This window comes from Macaca fascicularis, chromosome 16 (assembly GCF_037993035.2).
Source record: "Macaca fascicularis isolate 582-1 chromosome 16, T2T-MFA8v1.1".
Classification (NCBI taxonomy): domain Eukaryota; kingdom Metazoa; phylum Chordata; class Mammalia; order Primates; family Cercopithecidae; genus Macaca; species Macaca fascicularis.
In genome coordinates, this window is record NC_088390.1 from 14129618 (window position 1) to 14153253 (window position 23636).

At 40.7% G+C, this 23636-nt stretch overlaps 1 protein-coding gene and 1 long non-coding RNA gene across 9 annotated transcripts in view; one reads left to right on the plus strand and one right to left on the minus strand.

The window, feature by feature from the left end:
- Positions 1–17751: 17751 nt before the first annotated feature.
- Positions 17752–21647, minus strand: LOC102133086 (uncharacterized). The gene is made up of 2 exons (XR_285102.4): positions 21443–21647; positions 17752–17833 (listed from the first exon to the last, which is right to left on the minus strand). It is a non-coding gene; the product is annotated as an uncharacterized lncRNA (long non-coding RNA).
- Positions 21648–21675: 28 nt separating this feature from the next.
- The window catches only part of COX10 (cytochrome c oxidase assembly factor heme A:farnesyltransferase COX10), a 140250-nt gene continuing 138289 nt past the window's right edge, over positions 21676–23636 (plus strand). For all 8 annotated transcript variants that reach the window (XR_012425299.1, XM_015437656.3, XM_065532794.1 and 5 more), the window contains exon 1: positions 21676–21815. Coding sequence is in view for 7 of the 8 variants with exons in the window: in XM_015437656.3 (XP_015293142.3) it covers positions 21773–21815 (43 nt within the window). In the remaining variant the exon portion in view is untranslated. The remainder of the gene's footprint in view (positions 21816–23636) is intronic.

Genomic DNA, 23636 nt, shown 5'->3' on the forward strand with positions numbered 1-23636 from the left:
TGTTAATTATGCTTACAATAAAATATATGAAAAACAAATGAAATACGCTACAACTTTATAAACAATTCCTAGAAGCTGCTAGAATGGTTTAGGTTTCCAGGTGTGTCTCATTTCTCGCAGCTACCCATCCCCATGAGGACTCTTCTATGCCAATTGCTGAATCTGGTCCCCTCATTTTGAACTATTGACTGCGTGAGTGCTGATTTGTCTTGTTTGCTCCTCCTGTCACAGGGAGAATCTGTGTTTGTCCGGCATTGAAAGTTGAGATGGGTTCTGCCAAGATTGTTTGCATTCCCTTTCAAACTGTTCAGACCTAGATGAAGAGAAAAGGGAAAAGTTTATATTTGTGTCCTTTTTCTTTGCCGGATTAGAATTCCAACTGCCTCTAAGGCCTAGGATGTGAGCAGTGATCACCCCTTCCCCCTACAACACACACACGAAGGCAACAGCCAGGTGACCATGGGCTGCTGGCCTCAGAGAAGTGATGTATTAGCAAAAAAGAAAGAAAAAAAGGCCTCTTTTTCTAGGTATTGGGCTTCTAATGCCTATATTCCCCAAACGTAGATTTTGGAAAAAATGTTCTTCCTTGTGATTAGAGAAGCAATGAGATTTTTAGGTGAGGGATGGCAATTCCCACCCCCGAGGCTCCAACTCTCAACTTTCCAGCAACCACCACCACCAGCAAAAAAAGGCCTTTCTCTAGGCACAAGGTCCTTCTGCTCACCAACCAGCCTGCATCGCCATATGCATCCACAGGGGGCATTATTTTCTGCTGGGACCATCCAGCTCTAGTGTCCTTTTCTTTCTTTCTTTCCTATGTCTTTCTTTTTTTTTTCTTTTCTTTTTCTTTTGAGACGGAGTCTTGCTCTGTCACCAGGCTGGAGTGCAGTGATGTGATCTTGGCTCACTGCAGCTTCCGCCTCCTGGGTTCAAGCGATTCTCCTGCCTCAGCCTCCCAAGTAGCTGGGATTACAGGTATGCACCACCATGCCCAGCTTATTTCTGTATTTTTAGTAGAGATGGGGTTTCTACCACGTTGGCCAGGATGGTGTCGATTTCTTGACCTCGTGATCCGCCTGCCTTGGCCTCCCAAAGTGCTGGGATTACAGGCACAAGCCAACGCACCCAGCCCTGGTGCTTTTTCTAATTGCCACAAAGGCACCATATGTGTTTGCGGAGATCTATGCAGGATTCCTAAGAAAGGGCTCTGTTTCTTGACCTCAATTTAGGCCAAGGGAAGTAAGGAGAGGAGGCAGATTTATATGACATGATCTGCATTCCCCACACAGAGTTCTGGGAAGCCATGAAGATCTTTCAGAAGCAACTCTATGGGGCACTTCTAGGCAAAAGGGGCCTCTGCCTCATGCAGTTTCCTGTGCTCAAGAAGGAAGCAGGAGTAGCAGAGAAACCACTGCATCTGAGGGGCCTTACAGAAGGACAGAGGGACAACTCAGCAGGGACCTTTAGGGTCATGGAGGAAACATGAAGGGAATAGCTGGGGGTGGGTGAGGCGGGGGAAGAGAATCATAACCCATATCCAAACAATCAACACTATTGCCCCTTGACCTGACTTCCATTCCACTCTCCTGACAAATGCACATCTCCCTAGTATATAAGCGCACCCGGACTGACAGGGGCAAAGACCAATAGAAAGGGCAGTGGACCTGGAGTTGATGAAGTTTGTTTCCTCCAATATGGTAGACTAGAAGCTTGGAACAGAATATAAGCTGCCACGGGGGGGGGGGGGGGGGGAATAAGACACTTTTCTTGCTTCCTTCCATTTCCAGCCTGAGAATCGTAACCTATTAACACTTCCTTCTTCTGCCCTGGTTGTACCACTGTTTATTTTTGAGAAAAAGATTTCTAATACCACTTAACATCGCACCGTTAATCAGCACTATGTGTTTTTTTCCTTTGCTTAACTTGGCAAATGATGTGTTCATTTGAAAAAGGGTCGTTTTCTTTTTGTTTATTTCTTGGCATGATTCTCAAAATCAGCCTTTAAGGAGTTCATAAGCAAATTCAAATTTTTCTGATAATAATGGAGATACCACTAAGGCTTACATTTTGGGCAAAGAAAGTTTTCAAATGGGACAAATATTCTATAACTCCTTGGTAAAATAATCATCAGTATTTAGTGCTGATTATTCTTTGAGTGTTTAAAATACCTTAAGTTATCTAAACTCGATGTGTTTGCTTTCCCATTTTTAAGGAACACATTATTTTGGGGTCCAAATGAGAAGATAAGGTGAAATTGTATGAAAAAATGTTTAAAACAAAATAAGATATCTTGACCCACCCATTTTAAAAGCATCAGCCCAGTAAATAAATACAGGCACAGTAAATAAAGATCTCTGGTTATCTTCTCTATGAAGCAATGGCCAGGAGATGTGAATGAAAAAAAAAATTAGGCAGTAATTTTCCTATTTGATTCCCTTTCTAGACTCTCTTTGGCTCACCAGTATTTACTCCAAATTTTCCCTAGTTATTACTTGAAGAGGATGGTGATGAAGACATGCTGGGACATGTTATAATGATTTTCTAATTAAGGTATACTTTTGGCCGGGTGCGGTGGCTCATGCCTGTAATCCTAGCACTTTAGGAGGCCGAGGCGGGAGGATCACTTGATGTCAGGAGTTCAAGACCAGCCTGGCCAACAAGGTGAAATTCCGTCTCTACTAAAAATACAAAAAAATTAGCTGGGCGTGGTGGTGGGCGCCTGTAATCCCAGCTATTCAGGAGGCTGAGGCGGGAGAATCAGTGCAACCCAGGAGGCAGAGGTTGCAGTGAGCGGAGATAGCGCCATTGCACTGTAGCCTGGGTGACAGAGCAAGACTCCATTTGTTCCTAATATAGACTTACATAGAAAGCTTTCAGACCATGATGCTGATCTGACACTCATGAAAAAAGGGAGGGAAAGAAGCAGGATTTAGCGGGAGAGCCTCTGATTTTGATGCTGGGCTGTCAAAGTTCAGGCTAGTCTGATCGGGAGCCTTAGACCAAAGAGGATCCATTAGAGGAGGCTCATGCTGGGCAGAAACGGCCAGGCCCTAGAATTCATGTCATGCTCAGTCACTGACTGGTGCCTTTCTTCAAAGAGCATGGCCTCAGCTCAAAAGCTGAATTGGATCCCAAGGTGCAGGAGCTGGAGGCTGTTAGCTAACTGCCCTCCTTGCAGATGAGGCAGAGGTAGGTTCTCCCGTGAAGAACTGAGCAGCACACTTCACTGTGCTTCAGTGACGGAGGCAAGCACAGTTACTAAGAGGTAAAACCGTTTAGAAATTAATTAGAAAGGGTCATTGAGAAAGTAATTGGCGGTGGGGGGGGATTGGGAAGATGCTGGCCAAAGGATACAACATTTCAGTTAGACCGGAGGAATAAGTTTGAAGATCTACTATACAACATGGTGACTACAATGAATAACAATGCGTTGTGTACTTGAAAATTGCTAAAAGAGTAGATTTTAAATGTTCTCACCACAAATATAAATATGTGAGCTAATGCCTATGTTGTTAGCTTGGTTTAGCCATTCCACAATGTATGTATATTTCAAAACATCATGCCGTAGTGTACATCATCAGTATATACAATTTTATTCATCAACTTAAAAAATAAGAAATAAAGGCTGAGCACAGTGGCTCATGCCTATAATCCCAGCAGTTTGGGAGGCTCAGGCGGACAGATCACTTGAGATTAGTAGTTCGAGACCAGCCTGGCCAACATGGTGAAACTCTGTCTCTAGTAAAAATACAAAAAATTAGCCTAGCATGGTGGTGGGCACCTGTAATCCCAGCTACTCAGGAGGCTGAGGCAGGAGAATCACTTGAACCCGGGAGATAGAGGTTGTAGTAAGCTGAGATCGCACCACTGCACTCCAGCCTGGGTGACAAAGCGAGACTCCATCTCAATAAAATAAAATAAGAAAAAAAGAAATTAATTAACCTCTTTAAAAATATATAACCCTTTTGTTTCTGAGCTGGAAGGTATCTCTGAGTTCACACAGACCCCGAACCAGACAGGAACACATGTTGACATTTATCCACAGTGTTCCTTGATCTCAGGCTCTGTGACATTTTCTATTCCGCACATACCATCCAGGAGAATCACATTTCCAAATGGCTACCCAGAGCCTCGCCCTCTTGGCACCCCTACCGCACCTCATGCACTCTGTAGGTCAAAGCACCCTGAGAAGCAGCTGCTCAGTCTCCCTATCTTTCCTAGCATCCTTGCTTCCCATCTGTTTTCTATTTCTTTGATAGATGGATGACTACTTAGGCTGAAATGCTAAATGACACCCACTGATAAGAGCTAAATGATCACCTGATTTGTGTCTACAGAATTTAACCCAAATAAATGGCTGGTTAGTAGGGGAATTAAAAAAAAAAACACACACACATCTGTACAGGCCAAGGTTGGCGAAATTTGGGGCAGAGAGGTGTGTTCACCCTTTATACTGAGAAAACAATCACTTCACACTAAAAATAATGTCCAGGTGCAGCTTTTACTCTCAAAAGGCACTCATTTGCTGACTATTGACCTCAGCCAATAGGTAACTCATATTTATCAGCTGATCAGGAAATTTTAATATTCTGGTTGACTTGTCTTTCTATACTTTGATTTTCTACTCTAGACAAAGAAGCAGTAACAGTAATAAAATAACAGTGACCAACTACCTACTAGATTCAAAGAGTGGTATTTGTTTGTACTTCATACCATAGGTTTAACTTAGTTGTTCTATAAATTACATTCTATAATTCTATTTTACAGATGAAGCTCAGAAAAGTTAAGTGGCCTAAAATCAATGAACTAGAAAATAGTAATTGTAGAGCCTGATTTAGTTTAGGTCTACCTGACTCCCTAATCTTTTGCTTAATTCTTTCTCATCCCACAATTTACAATAAGATGTCAGGGTCTAAGGCTTTCAACTTGAACTCAACATCTGCTGGCATTAGTACTATCTAATAGTTGCCATTGGAGAGTGTAGGGATTATAAAGAAAATAAGATTGGTCATGAGTTGGTAATTGCTGAGGCAATTATGCCTGTCCATTGCACCTACTCAAATTAGGACAGTGATGGGGGAGTCATTTATACTAATCTCTCTGCCTCTGTATTTGAAATTTTCCATAATAAACCGAGGCTGGTAGAAACTTTTATATGTTCCATAAAGACATTCAATAGTTACAAATGGCTCAGCACCTAGCCAGGACATTAGGAATGTCCCGCCTCAACCCAACTGGCCACAAACACAAACACACACATAGAGTTACACAGTTTGAGACACCTTGTAACATAAACAATGCAGATATCAATTTGTCATGAAGATGCAAAACAGAACTCTACAGATTTCAGCATTTCCAACATGTCAGCATGTGTGAATCACAGCATTCAGCTCCATTCACTGTCTTATGTTCCTTTTCATTTGCTCAAGCCCAGCCAAACCAAACCAGGGATCACCAGTGGGGAGAACTGCAAATGTTTGCAAACGGTGAGCAAATGAGGAGAAAATCCTAGATTTACAGAGACATGAATTATTTTGTGCAGATATAAATAAACATTGTTCTCAGCTTAGGTTCTGTCAACACCTCAGCGCTCCGTGCAAATTCATCCAAAGATAAATGAGTTAGTGTTACTCATACCTGATGAGCTCCAAAAACCACCTGAAGGGGCACACGCTGTACTTTGCTCAGTTTGTTTGCAAAACTCAGCCCTTGGAATACAAAGCTACCACAAAATATGCGGCCAACTCTGAAATATGTGTGTGTTTTCAGGCAGCCATAAGGGCAAAACAGCCATTTGCTTTTGTTGATCTATGCCTTAGATCTTGGCAGTGGTTATTCCGGGAATCCCACACGTTTTTCCTCCACCCGCTCCAGTTTTTAATCAAGTAAGACACGCTGATGGTGTAACATTTGTAAAAATACAATAAAAAAGATTCAAAATTGTCTTATTTCTACTATGTAGAGGTAACTACTGTGAATTTTAAATAGATGCTTCTAGAATTTTTCATGCATATATAAACTCTTCAAAATCAAAATAGAATCATACTGTATGTAACTTGCTTTGTTTATTCAAATATAGCCCATGTACATTTTAATGCCTATAAACTACATCTACAACAATATTTACAATGTTTCCACATATGGCTATAAAACAATTTATTCAATCAAAACATATTATGTTATTGAATATTTACTAAGAATGATTGTTGAACATTTAGGTTTTCAAATTTTTGCTTCTGAAACTGAGCTTGGATGAGTTATTCTACAGATAATTATTTCTACAAATCTATTATTATTTCCTTAGGATAAATTTCATAAGTAGAATGCATGGAGATGAACATTTTGAGATCTCTAATACAAACAACCTTTCAGAAAGAGTATACAGATTTACACGCCTCATCATCCTGCACCCTAACAGTGCTGAGTGATTATTTCTTTTTTATCTTTGCCAATTCAGCAGGTAGAAGACTGTATCATTTTATTAGAATTTGTACTACTTTTATTACTAATGATATTTAAGTTTTTATTGTGTTTATTGAAAGTATAACCACATTTCTGTTCATGTAATGTTATGAGTTTATTATTTATCTCTAAGACTGTTTACATTTTGATGGTGGTATCCGCTTGTTTGTCATATAGGATACAATTTCTTTCCTCAAATTTTTTTTTTTTAAGAGATAGGGTCTCACTATTTTGCCCAGGCTTTCTCAAACCCCTGGGCTCAAACGATCCTGCCTCCTCAGCCTCCTCTGTAGCTGGGACTACAGGCACACACCACCATGCCCAGCTCTTTCCTCATTTTTGATTGCTTTTTAATTTGATTTGTTATTTGGGACATGGAAGTTTTAGGTTAAAAAATGTATGCATTCTTATCTTCATGGATTCTCTGACTTAAATCACACTTAGACTGTCTTTTCAAAACCTATGTTTTTTCCTATTAACTCATTTAAAAATTTTGATCGACCTGAAATAAATTTTGAAGTAGGGCATAAGGTATGGACGTAACATTTTTCCTCATAAGCAATGGTTCTGAGGTCCCTCCATTGTTTTTCATGTAAGCACTCTTTTCCATACTGATTTTACATGCCAGTATTATATGCACCATACTTACATATTTGTTGGTCTGTTCTTACACTTTTCATTCTGTTCCAATGATCTTGTTATCCATTCTTGGGCAAGTACCACCAAGTTATTTTAGCTATTAAAGCATTGCAGTAAATTCAATATATTAGTGGAGAACCTTGCCTTATCCCATTTTATTTCCTAACTTTTCTTGACTATACTCGTTCATTTATTCTTCCCAGAAAACTCTGGAATCATTTTATTATGTACTGTTTCTCGGATTATGTCACAGCCATAGATTATATTGGAGAGAATGGACATCATTACAATGTTACCTCTCCTAATACAGAAACATAGTATACACTTCATTTTATTCAAATATGTTATGTTCCTGGAGCAGAGGTGCACTCACTGTATAATCCATGGCTCACCTACATAGATGCCCTTGCATTGTGGTTACACTGGGGCTACGTAATTAGTTCTAACCAATGGGCTGTGATAATAAAGGGCATTTGCCACTTATGGTCAGAAGGAATCGAGAGTGAGTCCCTCACACTATTCTCCAAGGGTGGTAACCACCAAGACCACATATTAAGAATGGTGAAGCTGCCAACTGAAAGCCTCTTGGATCTTCGAGTTTCCACTTGAAGGATGGCAATCTTGAAGAGTCACTCAGCCTGCATCAGGCTTGAAGTGAGTGGGAAATAAACCTTTTATTTGTGTTAAGACATTGAGATTTGGAGATTTATTTATTACCATAGAATAGTTCCTTAGTAAAGGTTGCAAATTGCTTATTCAGTTTATTTCCAAATATGGATATTTCTGTTGTTATTGTGACAGGGAAATTTTTCAATAGTTCTAAGTAACTATTGCTAATATGAGAAGAGCACTTTTGGATATAGAAATGACATATCTGCACTTATTTCCTTCCATTTATGGTAGAAATTCTGTGACAAATAAAGAATATGTCGATTCCTCAGATTGGTTGTCTTCTTTTGAAGTATTGAATTTTTTGTTTTTGCCTATCTTGCCTGCATGGAGAAAAGGGGGAGGATCTATGTTTATCACACCGGGAGTGTTGGGATAAGTTCTTTCAAAGATTAAGTCTTATCTTTCTAGCTTAGATGGAGGGATAGGGAGATTTAAATAATATAGTGACATGGCTTTGTGGTAGGCAGAATAATGGCCCCTCAAAGATGTCCACATCCTAATCCCAGGAACCAGTGAATGTGTTAGGCTAAATGGCAAAGGGTAATTAAGCTTGCAGATGGAATTAATATTGCTAATCATCTGACCTTAAAATAGAGAGATTATCCTGGATTATCCAGCTGGACCCAGTGTAATCAGAAGGGTCCTTAAATGTAAAAGAAGAAGACGGAAGATGAGTCAGTGTCAGGGTGATGCAGAAGGAGATGGATTTGATCAGCCATTACTGGCTTTGAAGAGGGAAGGGGCTGCAAGCCAAGGAATGCACGTGACAGCCTTCAAAACTGGAAAAGACAAGCAAATGAGTTCTTCTCTAGAGCCTCCAGAAGGAACAAAGCCCTGCCAATACCTTGATTTTTCACTCAGTGAGACTCATTTAGGACTTCTAACCTCCAGAACTGTAAGATAATATATTTGTGTTGTTTCAAGCACCAAGTTTATGGTGCTTGTTATGGCAGCAATAGGAACCAAATACTAGCCTTGAGTCAGATCTAGATTCAATGCTCATCAATCATTAATTATTTGAAATCAAACACCTTTTGAAAAACCATTCTAAACCTTTGTTTCAATGCATATAAAATGTGTATAATAATATCTACTTCAGAGTAGATATTGGTGATGTTGGTAATAATAATAGTGGTAATATCATCAATAATAGTGGCTGCATTTGCTGAATGCTAAATTCTGGTTACAGAGCCAAGTAATCTACATACTGGGGATAACATTCTTAGCTCATAACTTTTCCATTAACTCACCAACACTCAAAAAGAAACCCTTGATCTAGGTACTATTATTGTCTCCATTTAAAGATGAGTTGAGGCACAGAAGTTAAATATCTTGCCAATAGTTAAAGACCTAGTACATAGAGGAGCTTGTATTTAAATGTAGGCAGAGTTCAGAGCCCATGCTCTTAAATGGAGGCTACCATGCTTTGATTTACCATAGTATTACCCTATACCAGATAGGAGGCCCATTTGCCTAGGAGGTCAGGGAGGGAGCAGATATATAGGGTAGGAATGTCACTCCTCTGCCTGGGATCTTCTATTCCTGTTTGCAGTTCTAGCTCAGTTAGCTAAGCTCTAGGGCAATGTTTCAGAGCAATTCTCCCCAACAACCACCCACTTCCTTAGTTTTAAGGCAGTTTTGCAACTGCCCTGCTTTATTCAGCCTGGGAATTCATTCCAAGTGTAAACTGCAATTGAATGCTTCAGGGAGCTTCTGTGTTGGTTCCAGATGCCCTCACTCCCAGATTCTAACTGTCCTCTTGTTCCAAGTTTGGGGAGGGAGGTATTGGTTACATTTTGCTTATTGGCTCTTCTTTCTCCCTAGATGAATCTCACCTTATATATGTCATGAATCACCAATCGATGGGCCATTTTCCCGATCTAACCTCATCTATACTCTAATTTGCAGAAATTCTTAGAAATTATAGCCAAGTGGACACTACCTGGTTTCAAATGTAGAGGTTTTTTGTTTTGTTTTGTTTTTTTGTTTGTTTGTTTTTAAATATAGAGACTTTGGGAGGGAGAACTAATTAAATGTGTGGGTTCAAACCATTATTTTAAATGAGTGGTCCTCTCATAGATATTTCCAAGATAATTTGGAAAACACTAAGTGGAAACCCAGATGTCTGTTGAGGGAAAGGGGTATCTTCTCTGGACCTTCCACTTCCCTCTGTATGTGGAAGGGTATAGTACTACAAGGATTGATTTTCCCACTGAAACTTTCCTTAGAAAATGGAAATGATTAGAGTCTGTTTCAAATAACATTTTTCCCTCAGTTGCATAAATCAGAGTGCTAGCCAGAGCTCATTTTCAGATCATGTTCTTTTTGTGTTCCTGTCAGTTCCTGGTTTTCAAACACCCATTCATAGAAGAGATCTTATCTATGGAAAAAGTTATTCACTACTCTGGGGCAAAATATTAAAGGATTTTTTTCATAAAGCTAAATTATTCTATTTAAATAGCCATCAGTTTATGTATCTTTTAAATTTTTTTGGCATTAAAATAATCTGTCTTTTATGAAATGATTCTAACACTAGATGGTAGTTTGACATGTTTTAAACACCCTTACAATGTTAAAAGTTGGCAATACTATGTTGGTTTCAAAATTATTTTTGACTTTTTTCTGGTCTATATAATTCCAAACCCTGCGAACCACTGGAATGTATCTTTGAATAGTTTTTCAACAAGTGGCCTATTTTCTGAGCCCTTGCATTTTTGAGAATGCCTGCCTGTCCTACTGAAAGACAAATTGCTGGTTATAACATTCTTAGCTCATAACTGTTCCCTCCTCAAAAACGGTGGAGCCATTTGGCATCTAACTGTTGCAGAGGAAACATCTGAAACCAACCCAAAGTTTTGTTCTCCTGTAAATAAATTTTTACTGAATAGTTGAAAGATTTCTTTCATTTATTACACTTTCTCCCTTTCTCAAGGCATTGTACACATTTTCACCAACTACATGCCACTGAGATGGAATATGTGGTGGCTGACGGCCAAGTGGCTAGATTCTAGCATCTCCTAAGTTCAGATCTAGTTTCCATACTTTACTAGCCACTGTATCCTTGGGCAAAGTTATCGGTTGAGTTGTATCTACCCAAAAGATATGTTGATATTCTAATCCCCCATATCTGTCATTTTTTTTTTTTTTTTTTTTTTTCCGAGACAGGGTCTCACTCTGTCACCTAGGCTGGAGCACAGTGATGGGATCATGGCTCACTGCAGCCTCTATCTCCTTGGCTCAAGGGATGCTCCAGCCCCAACTTCCCAAGTAGCAGGGACTACAGGCACTCACAATCATGCCCAGCTAATTTAAAAAATTTTTTGTAGAGATAAGAGTCTCACTATGTTACCCATGCTGGTCTCAAACTCCTGAGCTCAGGGAATCCTCCCACCTTGGCCTCTCAAAGTGCTGAGATTACAGGTGTGAGCCATCCCATACCCGGCCTGAATGTGATCTTAGTTGGAAATAAGGTGTAGTCAAATTAAGGTGAGGTTATTAGGGTGGACCCTAATCTAATAAGACTGGTGTCCTTTTAAGAAAAGAGAAATTTGGACACAGACACCTAGGGAGGAGAATGCCATGGGAAGACAGACACAAGGAAAGACAGCCACGTGAAGATGGAGTCAGAGACTTGAGTTTTGCTGCCACAAGCCAAAGAATGCCAGGGGCTACCAGAAGCTGGAATAGGTAAGAAAGGATCCTTGTTGGAGGTTTCTGAGGAAGCATGGCCCCTCCGATACGTCTAGCCTGGTAACAATGAGACAATAGGCATCTGTTGTTTACAGTTACCCAGTACATTACAGCAGCCCCAGGAAACTAAGGCAACTGATTCCTCAAACACTTTGGGCTTCAATGACTCCATGAAATGTGGATGATAATTTGTTTAAAGTTGTAAGATTATAAGATTGTTGAGAAGATTAAATGTGATTAAATGAGACAAGATATACAAATTCTGGCACATTCCAGCTAATAAATAAAATGGGCTGTTTGTTGTCATCATCCTCAACACCAACACTACCATCACCACCACCCACTTCCTTGGATAGTCCTCTCTCCTGGAAACACTTTTTTTTTCTATACTCTTGAAATTTTTATACAAAACTTGTATGATTTTTATAACTCAATAAAGTCATTTTTTTTTAAACTGTGGATTCTCAGGCCCACTACCAAAAATCTTTGATTCAGTGGGTCTTGGTGGAATGGGTATTGTTTGAAGGTATCCAGATATGAACTCTCATTAAGTATCAAAAGTGCAATGTCATTTAAGTGTAGACCTCGCATTAGTATTCCTGTTCTATAAATATGGAAGCTGAAATAAAAGAAAATTGAACCAAGTCAGAAAATGTAAACTTGAGTAATTTTTTCAAGGTTGAACTTCAATAACTACACCAGTTTGATGAAGTGAGTCTAGACCCAAAACTTCCAGATAATGAGGCATTGTAATACCTCAACAATACCTCCATGATACAAAAAATATGGGAGATGGTACAATAGGAGGATTAAGAACATGTTTTGGAATCAGAAAGGTTTAAATTCTAGCTGCAGCACTTACTTTCTAGCTATGGGAATCTGGGAAAATTATTGAACCTTTAAGGTCTTAGCTTTTCTTTTATTTTTTTTTCTTTTTTTGAGACAGAGTCTTGCCTTGTCACCCAGGCTGGAGTGCAGTGGTACTATCTCAGCTCACTGCAAGCTCTGCTTCCCAGGTTCACACCATTCTCCTGCCTCAGCCTCCTGAGTAGCTGGGACTACAGATGCCAGTCATCACGCCCGGCTAATTTTCTGTATTTTTAGTAGAGACAGGGTTTCACCATGTTAACCAGGATGGTCTCGATCTCCTGACCTCGTGATCCACCTGCCTTGGCCTCCCAAAGTGCTGGGATTACAGGTGTGAGCCAGTGCACCCAGACCAGGTCTTAGCTTTTCATCTGAACATGGGAATACCATGCATCTGGGTTCTTGTGAAAAAGTGAATGAGATGTCACAATAAAGCATTATTAGTATTATCGTTAGCACAGTAAGTGCTAATAGTGTATTTTTGCAACATATATTGACATTTATTTCCAAAAAAGAAATCAGCATTTTCATCTGCTATTGATTGTCGTAAAGGTACAATGCCTTTGGGAGGCTAAGCTGGGCAGATCACGAGGTCAGGAGATCGAGACCATCCTGGCTAGGACAGTGAAACCCCGTCTCTACTAAAAATACAAAAAATTAAACAGGCATGGTGGCGGGCGCCTGTAGTCACAGCTACTCGAGAGGATGAGGCAGGAGAATGGCGTGAACCTGGGAGGTGGAGCTTGTAGTGAACTGAGGTGAAACCACTGCACTTAAGCCTGGGCGACAGAGCGAGACTCAGTCTCAAGAAAAAAAAAAAAAAAAGGTATAAATGCAGGGAGAAAGAAGGACCACAGATTAGAAATAGTGGCTGATTTTAGAAAAGAATGCTCTCCATGCTTTCCCTTCCTAGTGGCTTGTTAATGATTATTGTTCTGATAAATAACTTACCTGGGATCCTACTTATTAATATGCCCTTAGGGATTCTCCTTATACCATGTTATTCTCTATTTTTATAATATTGATTATACAAATTGACAGGTCATTTGATTGACAGGTCATATTGATTGACAAGTCATCTACCATAATACATAAGACTCATTTTTAAGAGGACCTCATAGCTAAGAGAAAATATATCTGTGAGAATGCTCTGACTGGTTATGATTTCTTCAATCAGTAGTGCCCAATAAGGTTAGTTTCCTGCTATACTTAGAACACTTCACTGTATTCTTCATGAAGCTCTAAGATGTCAAGAAGGGAACAAGGCAAGAAATGCTTTCCTTGGTGTGGGAAATCAGACATTCTGACCTCATCAGAGGAGTTGCACGCACAGCAAACGGCAAGAAACAAGGTAGGAAACAAATCTGCACAAAATTTCTTTTATTTTTGCATTATTTAAACCATTGTGGATTTAAGTCATATTATAAACAGCCACTAATCTGTATATTAGAAACAGATATAACAAATCTGCTTTTTGTTAAATGTGATATCTTTTTTGGATAGCTGACATGATTCCAGTAGTCTCTCCATGTCACCTGTCCTCAGCAAGCTTTGATGTCAGGTTGCTCACTCCTTGTGTCACTCATTGAATGCATCATCCAGGATGCAATGAACAGAAAACTAAACAGTAGCTTAAGCATCATAATATGCCCGTAGCCATCAGTCTGCAGACAGATATTCCTGACTTGGTGTAGCAGCTCAACAATTTCCTCAAGAAACTGGTGGCTATTTTTTTCTGCTTTGCCTTCCTTGGCATGTCTACTTGTCCTCATGCTTGTCACCTCATCATTGCAAGATGGCTGCCTCAGTTCCAGCAATTCCATCCACAGTCTTACATCCTGAGTATAAAAGAAAAAAGGCAGAAGGAGCACCTCCCTTCGCATGCCCAGCTCTTTCAATGGTAAACAAAATTATCCACCAAAACCTTACCAGCCAGTCTCGCCTTATCTCTTTAGTCAGAACTGAGAAACACAACCATCACTGGCTGTAAGAAACTCTGGAAATGTGACTGACAGTACTCTGATAAACTTAAAGCAATGATGATTCATCTCCTGGCATATTGCTTCCCCTAACAAAACCAAGGTCTGTTTATTAAAAAGGCAGAACACCATGGCAGTTAATAGAACTTGTTTATAGTGCATTTCCCTGCTGCTTTTTCCTTTTTCTGTGTCCAGTACTGTACTTTTCAGTTTTGGTATCCCAAAACTCATGTGTGGAATAAAGCACTAGGGAGTAAAGATGGAAAAGGTTGGCTGGCAGGTTACAGCTGAGGTGTAATGACTGATTGGAGTGATCTTGGACTAGGATCCTAGCCTGATGTTATCAGTCACTTCAGAGGAACTATTAAGAGATCTTAGGAACTGATTTAAGTTACTCAATCTCAGAGGAGACTGACTGGAAACTCTAATCTGTACACTTAGAGTAGAACATCTACTCAGAAAATTCCCATCAGTTATCTGCCCTGGCTCCAAAGCTACCCTTCCATATTGTGACTAGAGCTGGCAGAGTGCAAGCCACATTCCTGCAAACCACAATCTCTGCCAATGAGGCTTTAGTAATGCTACAAGACTGGGCCAAGGAGAACTTGCTCCTCCTATTGCTTCCCATCTGCCTGCAATTCCTATGAGCACTACTCCAAAGCTTCTAGAATCCCCAGCAACAGTTGAGCACCATTTGCAGCTTTCCCAACACATAAAGAACCAGCTCAATCAGCTCCTGCTCAGTGACAAGAGCATCAGGGGTGCAGTGCCCCTCCTTAACAGCCTGAGTTTCCACTCCTCTAAGTTTCTAAGTTGTAATAATTCCAACTTCTTCCTTTTGTTTCCCCAGTCATAGAGGTGGTAGCTGCTTCTTAGTTACCCACACCTAGTTAACAACTTTATACCACATTAACCTTTCCTTAGGTTAAATTCTTTCAAATAATTGGTGTGATTTCTGTCTCCTGACTGGACCCTAGCTAATTCAGTAGTGTTATGTCATGAAGAGACAGTCAAATGAAGAAATCTTAAAATACCCTATGCTTCCCCACACTGGGGTTACTTACTGTAGTTGCAGGACCTTCACAAAGCCTCCAATGGAAGATAAGACCAGAGGGAGGCCACTGTTTATTACTACATTAAGGTTCTGGCCCCATATGCTTATGTGGAAGCCCTAACTTTGGTGAGCAGGGACAGATCTGGCGGGTCTGACAAGGAGGGGCCTGAGCACCCTCCTTTTCCCTGGGTCTCTTTCAAAGCAGAAGACCCTTTTCAAGCAAGAGACATATTCAGACTCGTCTTGTCATCACCTTCCCAACGTCATGGGACCAGGGGAAGAACCATCAAGGATGATGGGTAGGGGTGGGGGTTTATTTTGAGTGAGAAGAACCGAAAGGCCAGGAAAATCAAGAGACTGACTCCAAAGAAAGGATGTCAAGTGAAAACCCAGATGTTCATCCCTTTTCATCACCTCTCCAAAAGCCTGACTTTCAGCAGCATGCTCATTAATATCCTTGTTCTTAACCCATCCATATTAGCATTCCTTTCTGGGGACGAGTGGCACCCTTATCCTAGAGAACCCTAAGTAGAGTCTGGTGAACAAATTTTGAGATGCTAGTGTGGTGAATGAGAACAGGTGAGTTGGATGGTCTTTAGGAATATTTCTATGAAGTAAGTAAGTTTCCATTTTCCACCTCACAGATTTTGTGTCTGACAAACTGGGACCAATTGTCTAAGCTCATGGTGCCCTCATTCCTAAATAGCGTAAATTTTGCTTTCTCTAGATTCATCAAATTGCTTCATTTTCATGAATAAACTTCATCAAATTGCTGTATTACAATAAATTTTTGAACATTATGACCCTTAAATTTTCCTTTTGAAAACACATATTTAAAAAACTATTAACATTTTCTCGTCATTGCTTATTAAAGCATATGGTGAGTCATTTAATAGCAACAGCTATCGCTTTTGACCTGACTATGAGCTAGGGACATGAGCTCACTAACTTTACTATTAATCACATTAATGGTATATTGTTTGGATTAAGCAGTACCAGAGGGGGCAGAAAACCCAAACACCGTGTTAAACAAGTTAGAAGTTTATTTGTCCCTCAGGAAACCAGTCCAGGACTGATACAGCAGTTTCACAAGCAGTAGAGACCCAAGCTCTGCCTATTTTATTGCTCCGTTGTCTTCAATATGTGGCTGGTATCTCATTATTAAGGACGCTTGGAACTTAAACACATTACCTACGCTTGCATTCCACTGTTGAGAATTACTTGCAAAGTCATACCAAGCTGCAAGAGAGGCTGGGAAATGCGTCTATTCTGGACAGTTACATCTTCCACTCTACATGAGGAGGGAAGAGCTATTGGTAGATGTCTGTCCAACACCAGGACCTTTGATCTCCTTGAGTAGCTCTTCCTGACTAATTTAAAAACAGGTTTATTGGTAGATAATCCATATTCTATACAATGTGCCTATTTAAAGTGTACAATTCAATGATTTTTAACATATTCAGAGTTTTTCAACTATCACTAAAATCAATTTTAGAACATTTTCATCCTCCTCTATCCTAAATAAACCTTGTACCCATTAGCAGCCACTTCTCTTTTAACTCTACCCACCTTCCCAGCCATAGGCAACCACTAACCTACTTTCTGTCTCTATGGATTTAATTACTTTGGACATTTCATATAAATGAAACCATCCAATATGTGGTCTTGGTATGTTTTTGTGGTTCATACATATCATGGCATGTATTGGTACTCCATTTTCATTTTATGGCCAAACATTCCACTGTATGGATATACAACATTTATACATTAATCAGTTGATGGACACTTGGGTTGTAGCCACTTTTTGGCAATTATGAATAATACTGCTATAAATATTCATATATACATTTTTGTGTGGATGTATGTTTCTATTTGTCTTGAGTCTATGCCTGGGAGAGGAACTGCTGGATCATACAGTTCCATGTTTAACTTATTATGGAACAGTTAAACTGTTTTCTAAAGTGACTACATAATTTTATATCCTCGTCAGCAATCTTTGAGGGTTCCAGTTTCTCCATATCCTTGTCAACACTTGTTATTATTTGACTTTCTGATTACAGCCATCCAAGTGGATGTGAAATGATATCTCATTGTAGGTTTGTTTTGCATTTCCCTAATGACTAATGATGCTAAGGTTTTTTTTCCCTCGTGCTTCTTGGCATTTGTAAGTCTGCTTGGGAGAAAATGTACTCAAATCATTTGCCTCCCCTTAGGTTTTGAAATCTATTTTGTTTTCAAATACACAGTTCTGTGTCAACTGGTTACACCCTGCACACTAGGTTGGGATTTTTTTCTCCCTTTAGCTCCTAGGGAAAGCTGGGTCTTTATCTATTGTGGGAAATTCAGCGAGGCTTTGACAAAGTTAGGATTTACTCTGAAGTCATGTGATATTGTATAAACTGCAGATTTTATTCAGTACATGTAGACTTTCTGAGAAGAAATCTTATTTGAAAGCAAAGGAGCAGCCAACCTACAGGACAAAATGGGATGAGAGTATAAGTTAGTTTCCATTTTCTAGGTTCTCAGGCTTTTGAAATGTTAATTTTAAGAGACAAGTTACAAAGCTTTACGAATACTATTTAAAAATATATAAGCAGGATGAGCATAGTGGCTCACGCCTATAATCACAGCACTTTGAAAGGCTGAGGCAGAAGAATTGCTTAAGCCCAGGAGTTCAAGATCAGCCTGGGCAACACAGTGAGACCCCTGTCTCTGCAAAAAATTTAAAACTTAGCCAGGCATGCTGGTATGTGCTTATAGTCCCAGTTACTTCTGAGGCTGAAACAGGAGGGTTAATTGAGACTGGAAGGTTGAGACTGCAGTGAGCTATGATCACACCACTGCACTCCCACATGGGTGACAGAGTGAGACTCTGTCTCAAAAAAAAAAAAAAAAAAAAAAAGGAAAAAACATAAGTGGTAATGACCATATTAACACACAATTGAATGATATAACTCAACTTTCTGTAATTATGCAATAATACATATAATGCTGTTAGCTAAAAATAATGATTTCAATTATTTACATCTAATATTTTGGTTAAAAAATAATGCTTTTGATTACTTATATCTCTTTCCACAAGTGATACTGAACATAGCCTATGAAACATATTTTGCTTGAAATGCGAAATGTAAAGTCAAATAAATACTATATCTAATTGTGGAGTCCTACACTATTTCATTAACGAAGATGCTACAGGGAGACTGAGGGACAAAAAAAAAAAGACAATATAATGAAATGGAAAAAATGCTGACTTGGATGTCTAGAGTCAATGTTTTATTACAGAGTAAATCACTTAACCTCTCTGGACCTGGGTTTACAAATCTAGAAATGAAAAGGTAGGGAGCTATATAGATTTCTGAGGCCTATCTCTAAAAGTCCTATTTCCTGTTTTAATGGTATTTTATAAAATGGGTTGTGTTCAAAATGTGTGGAAAACTGTGGGTCAAATAGTTGTGATACTCTTTCAGTTACTTATCCAAAATCTATTCCCCACTTCTTCCTTGGTTTAATGTTAATTTGATTTGAGACAGCAATATGGCTAGGTCCACAGTGATGAATTGTGACTGGCCTAAGGTAATCATTGCAATTCTATTTTCAGCTTTCCTTGCTTTTCTTGCCACTACTCATGGCCAAGTCAATGTATATGGCCATGGAACCCTCTTCATTCCAGAAGTATCTCCAAAGGATTACTTTTTTGGAGAGTATGATGGCCTAGGCTAACTATATTACAAATAGTAGATAGATAAGTGCATTTCTTGGCCAGTAAAGCCAGAATGTGTTATCTCTCAGACATTTCTTCCATAAAACATTTACTCTAATTTCTTTTTTTTTGTGAGACGGAGTCTTGCTTTGTCTCCCAGGTTGGATTGCAGGGGCGCAATCTCAGCTCACTGCAACCTCCGCCTCCCAGGTTCAAGCAATTCTCCTGCCTCAGCCTCCAGAGTAGCCGGGATTACAGGGACCCACCACCATAGCCGGCTAAGTTTTGTATTTTCAGTATAGATGGGGTTTCACCATGTTGGCCAGAATGGTCTCGAACCCTTGATCTCAGGTGATCTGCCCACCTTGGCCTCCCAAAGTGCTGGGATTACAGGCGTGAGCCACCGCACCCGGCCTCTAATTTCTACAAATAAATAAAAACCTAAGCATTCATTTGTGTACTTGGTCTTACCTTGCCCCCATTTTTGGAAAAAAATTTAAAACAAAGGAAAAATCTGTTGGTCAAGAAGGTGCATGTCTATTAAACCCCTTGTCTATCATAAGCCTAGAGAACTTGGGAGTTAGTGAAATATAACATTTATGTTAATCAACCTTTTAGACATGGTTGTGTTGTGAAGTAAAAGCTGGAATCCAGTATTCTCAGTTCTGTGTATCATTATCACCAGCGGTGCTTTAAAGAGAAAATTACAGGTCTCTCTACATCTATCATACACCTCTTCAGATTCAATAGGTCTAGAGGTGGCTTAGACATCTATAATTTTTTAAAGTCCTACATTTGATTCTGATAGGCAGCCAAGGTGAAAACACTGTTTTATAAATCACAGAAGCTATGACTCTTCAAGATGCTTAGGTGAGTAAGGCCTTATGGCATGGTGAAAATATAACATTCTCACAGGTTTCAGGGACTCAGGTCTTTGTTCCGGCACTCGACAGCTAGGTGACTTTGAGCAGATTACTTAAAACTCTTGGGCCTTAATGTGCCAGACTTAGGATAACTTTTGCTCTAGGTTTAAACAACAAGTGTTTATAAAAGCACATGGAAAATTATAAAGAGTTCAAAAACTGTTAACACCGTACTTAATGCTATTTTCCTCTTTACGGAATGTCCTTTCCCTTCTTGTATGCTGTAAAAATCCTACTATTCATTCCAGAGCACCAAGTTTAAATCTCTGAAGCCTTCCTTAAACCAACCTCACAGAAATGTTACCACATTAGCGTTTCTGCAGCACTTTGCATACTACCCCATCACACTGGTAGTAACAATCGACAACGTCTTGTCCCCTCATTGGTCTAGTGTAAGCTCCTACAGAATCGGGGAGGGGGCGGGGGGTGTCTTAATCTCTTCAGCGTTCTCTGTGCCTAGCAATGTTAGTTGAGGTGAACCAAAACCGCTATCCTCTCATTATTGAAAACACAGAAAGAAATTGCCTTTTTAGAACCCAATTACCTATTTTTCTCTTCTTTTTCAAAAGTGGAAACTTTTCTTCAATCTACCTTTACTTGTGGAACCCCAATCTGAAAAGAAGATTGAGGGGCTGGGGGATGCTGAGATCTGCCCCGGTAATCACAACACTTATGATAACACAGGTAACAATCTATTAGTGCCTGTACCTAGTAGGTGCCTGACTACCCATGACACACATTTATCTAATTATCTCAACCATTTATAAAAGATGTGCTATTATTACCCCATTGTATTGCTACATAACTGAGGTCCAGAGGACTTAGGTAACTCGCTCAAGCAAGGTCACAAGGGCAGAAAATACGGATTTCACTCCAGAGCACCAAATCTGAACCTCTACATGCACCTTCTTCATCTGGAAACATCTGGATGATTCAGTTCCTTTAGTGTGGCTCAGAAACAAGTAACCCGGAGTTCATCTGGGCTCCCATTTGATAGAGACTATGGTAAAGTGTAACTGTTCAGATGTGGAGGTGGAAGCATCGCCATGAGAACCATTTCCTCATGATGCTCCTGTCACCTGGAAGTGTCCTAACTGTAACTTTATTTTTGTTTTAAAATTTATTGTTGGAGACAGGGTCTCACTGTGTCGCCGAGGCTGCAGTGCAGTGGCGCAATCACTGCAGCCTCGACCTTCCTGGCTCAAGCGATCCTCCCGCCTCAGCCTCCTGAGTAGCTGAGACCACAGGCTCGCGCCACCACACTCGGCGAATTTTTACATTTATTGTAGAGGTGGGGTCTCGCTTTGTTGCCCAGGCTGGTCTCGAGGTCCCAGGCTCAAGCGATCCTCCCGCCTCGGCCTCCTTAGGGATTGCAGGCGTGAGCCACAGCGCTCGGCCGCTGTAACTTTAAATTGCCCGCAAGGACTCTGCAGCCCAGCCCTGCCCACCTCACCCGGTCACCCGAGGATGCCTGTCAACGTCTGGGAGCTGCGAGCGCGGGCCGGCCAGTCGTCTGCGCGCGGCTTTTTCTTCAGGACAACGGAGGCACACCGTGCTTTGCGGTTCCCGGGTCCTTCAGGTCTCAGACCCGTCAGCCCGCCACACTCCAGCGTGTACGTTGCGATCACCTACGGCCACCACGCCCTCCTCCCGGAGCCTGCCGGCCGGAAGTGACGGCCCGGAACTACTCCCACAGGGGGGCGGGGAAGGAAGATGGCGGCGCCCGGCAGCCCGTGAGGAGAGAGGACACGGGAATCCCGGGGAGCGGCCAGACTCGTGAATTATGGCCGCATCTCCTCACACTCTCTCCTCACGCCTCCTGGCAGGTACTGTACCTGCCTTGGGCACGACCTTGGGGGAAATTCTTCTCTTATTGCCACGTGCGAGGCCGTGGTTCCGTCTGGCTGCAACCTTGGGGAGCCCTTGGCGAGGTTGGCCGGCCACCGGTGTGGTGGGGGAACTGACCTCTGGAGTAGCTTGGAGCGAAGAGGCTACGGAACTAGGGTCCAGTCTTGCACTGTGACTTTGGTGGTCCACACCGCCTCTTCCATCCGGCTTCTGCGGAAGAGCGGCGTCTTAGTGCTTCTTTCGGTTTTCAGATAGCGGAAGCTGGAGGAGAGGGCAGAGTAGAACCTTGGGGTTCCGCAGTCCTCCTTATCAGATTCTCAGCTTCTAGCCACTGGCTTGCAATGACAAGGAAGTACTTTGCTTTCCACTCAGAAGCCTTGTTCCAATATAAAGGGTCATGATGACAACGGTGATGATAATGACAGTTGCAGACAGCGGGCTGTAGTCCCCCTGAGACTTTTGTCTTTGTACCGCCAGAGTGGTCTTGAATAACCTTTCACTCGAAGGAACTAGTGACAAATGTATATTGGAGCTATAATGTTCTTCCTTGACTCTTGGTAATGTCTCATCTCAAATGTCACCTTTTCAGAGAGGCCTTCATAGGGACCACCCTATATAAACTAGGGCCCCCTACCTCTTTCTGTTCACATCATTCCATTTATTTCTTTCATTATGGTTAGCACAGTCTATACTTGTTTATTTATATACTAGTTTATTATTTGTTTTTCCTAACTAGAATATAAACCTTGTGATGGCAGGGACAGTGTCCATCTCTGGTTTACCTCTGTTTCCAGTGCCCAGAACATTACTTAATGTACATTGTTTGCTCCTAATAGTTATTTGTGGATGGATGCAATTTGTCCCCATGGAGATATGAAAGAGGACGTTGGGAATTGTCTTGCCCCCAGTATCTTAGATGATTAACTAATGGTTGTGTGAGGAATGCGATGCTGGTAGTGCATATTAGAGGCCAGATAAGAGAAGCCAGGGACTGCCTTTTGATCACATCCCGGAAACTTTTTTCAGTTGTCACCAACCACACACAAACTCTCTGTACCATCTGGTGATGTTGACACTGTGACTCTATGAAATTGCATTCTTCTTTTTCATAATGTTATTTTATGGCTCTCTTCTGGTCTGTGTGATCCCAGGGCAATTCATTTGACTTTTCTGGAATTGAGTTTACTCATCTGTAAAATGATGTAATTGAAGTAGGTGATCTCAAAGGTCCTGATTGGTTTGTAAAGTGGAGAGGTAGAATAGATGAAACGGGATTGGCTAGGGTTTGGTAATTGAGGAAGCTTGGGGATAAGTAATGGGGGCTCATGGTACTCTTCTGCTTTTACACATGGCTGTGATTTTCTATAATGAAAAGTTGTTGTTTTTTAAAGTCCCGTGATTCTTTTTTGAATCACTTCTTTGTTACCGTCTACCATCCCTGACTCTGAATGTTCTTTGATCCTGATCCTGGGCACTCATTCTCAGAGAACTCATCCTTTTCTAGTGCTTGAAATATTTCCTCTGTATGTAGGTTTTTCCAGCATGCATCCTTCAGATTAGCTGTTTTTCTGCCTTTCCATTCTATATTGTCAGCTGTAGGTCAATTCTGCTTGACTACTATGAATTCCCCAGTTCCAATGGTGGGCTGTATATGGCCCACATGGTTTGTTGCTGCATCAGTCTTTGCAGTGGTGGTATGGAAGGAATTAATGAACAGCTTACTCCCTGAAGCTGTGAACATAATTGCCAAAAACTCTGCTAGTAAGTGGCCTGTATAACTTCCTGTGATCCACTTGGAA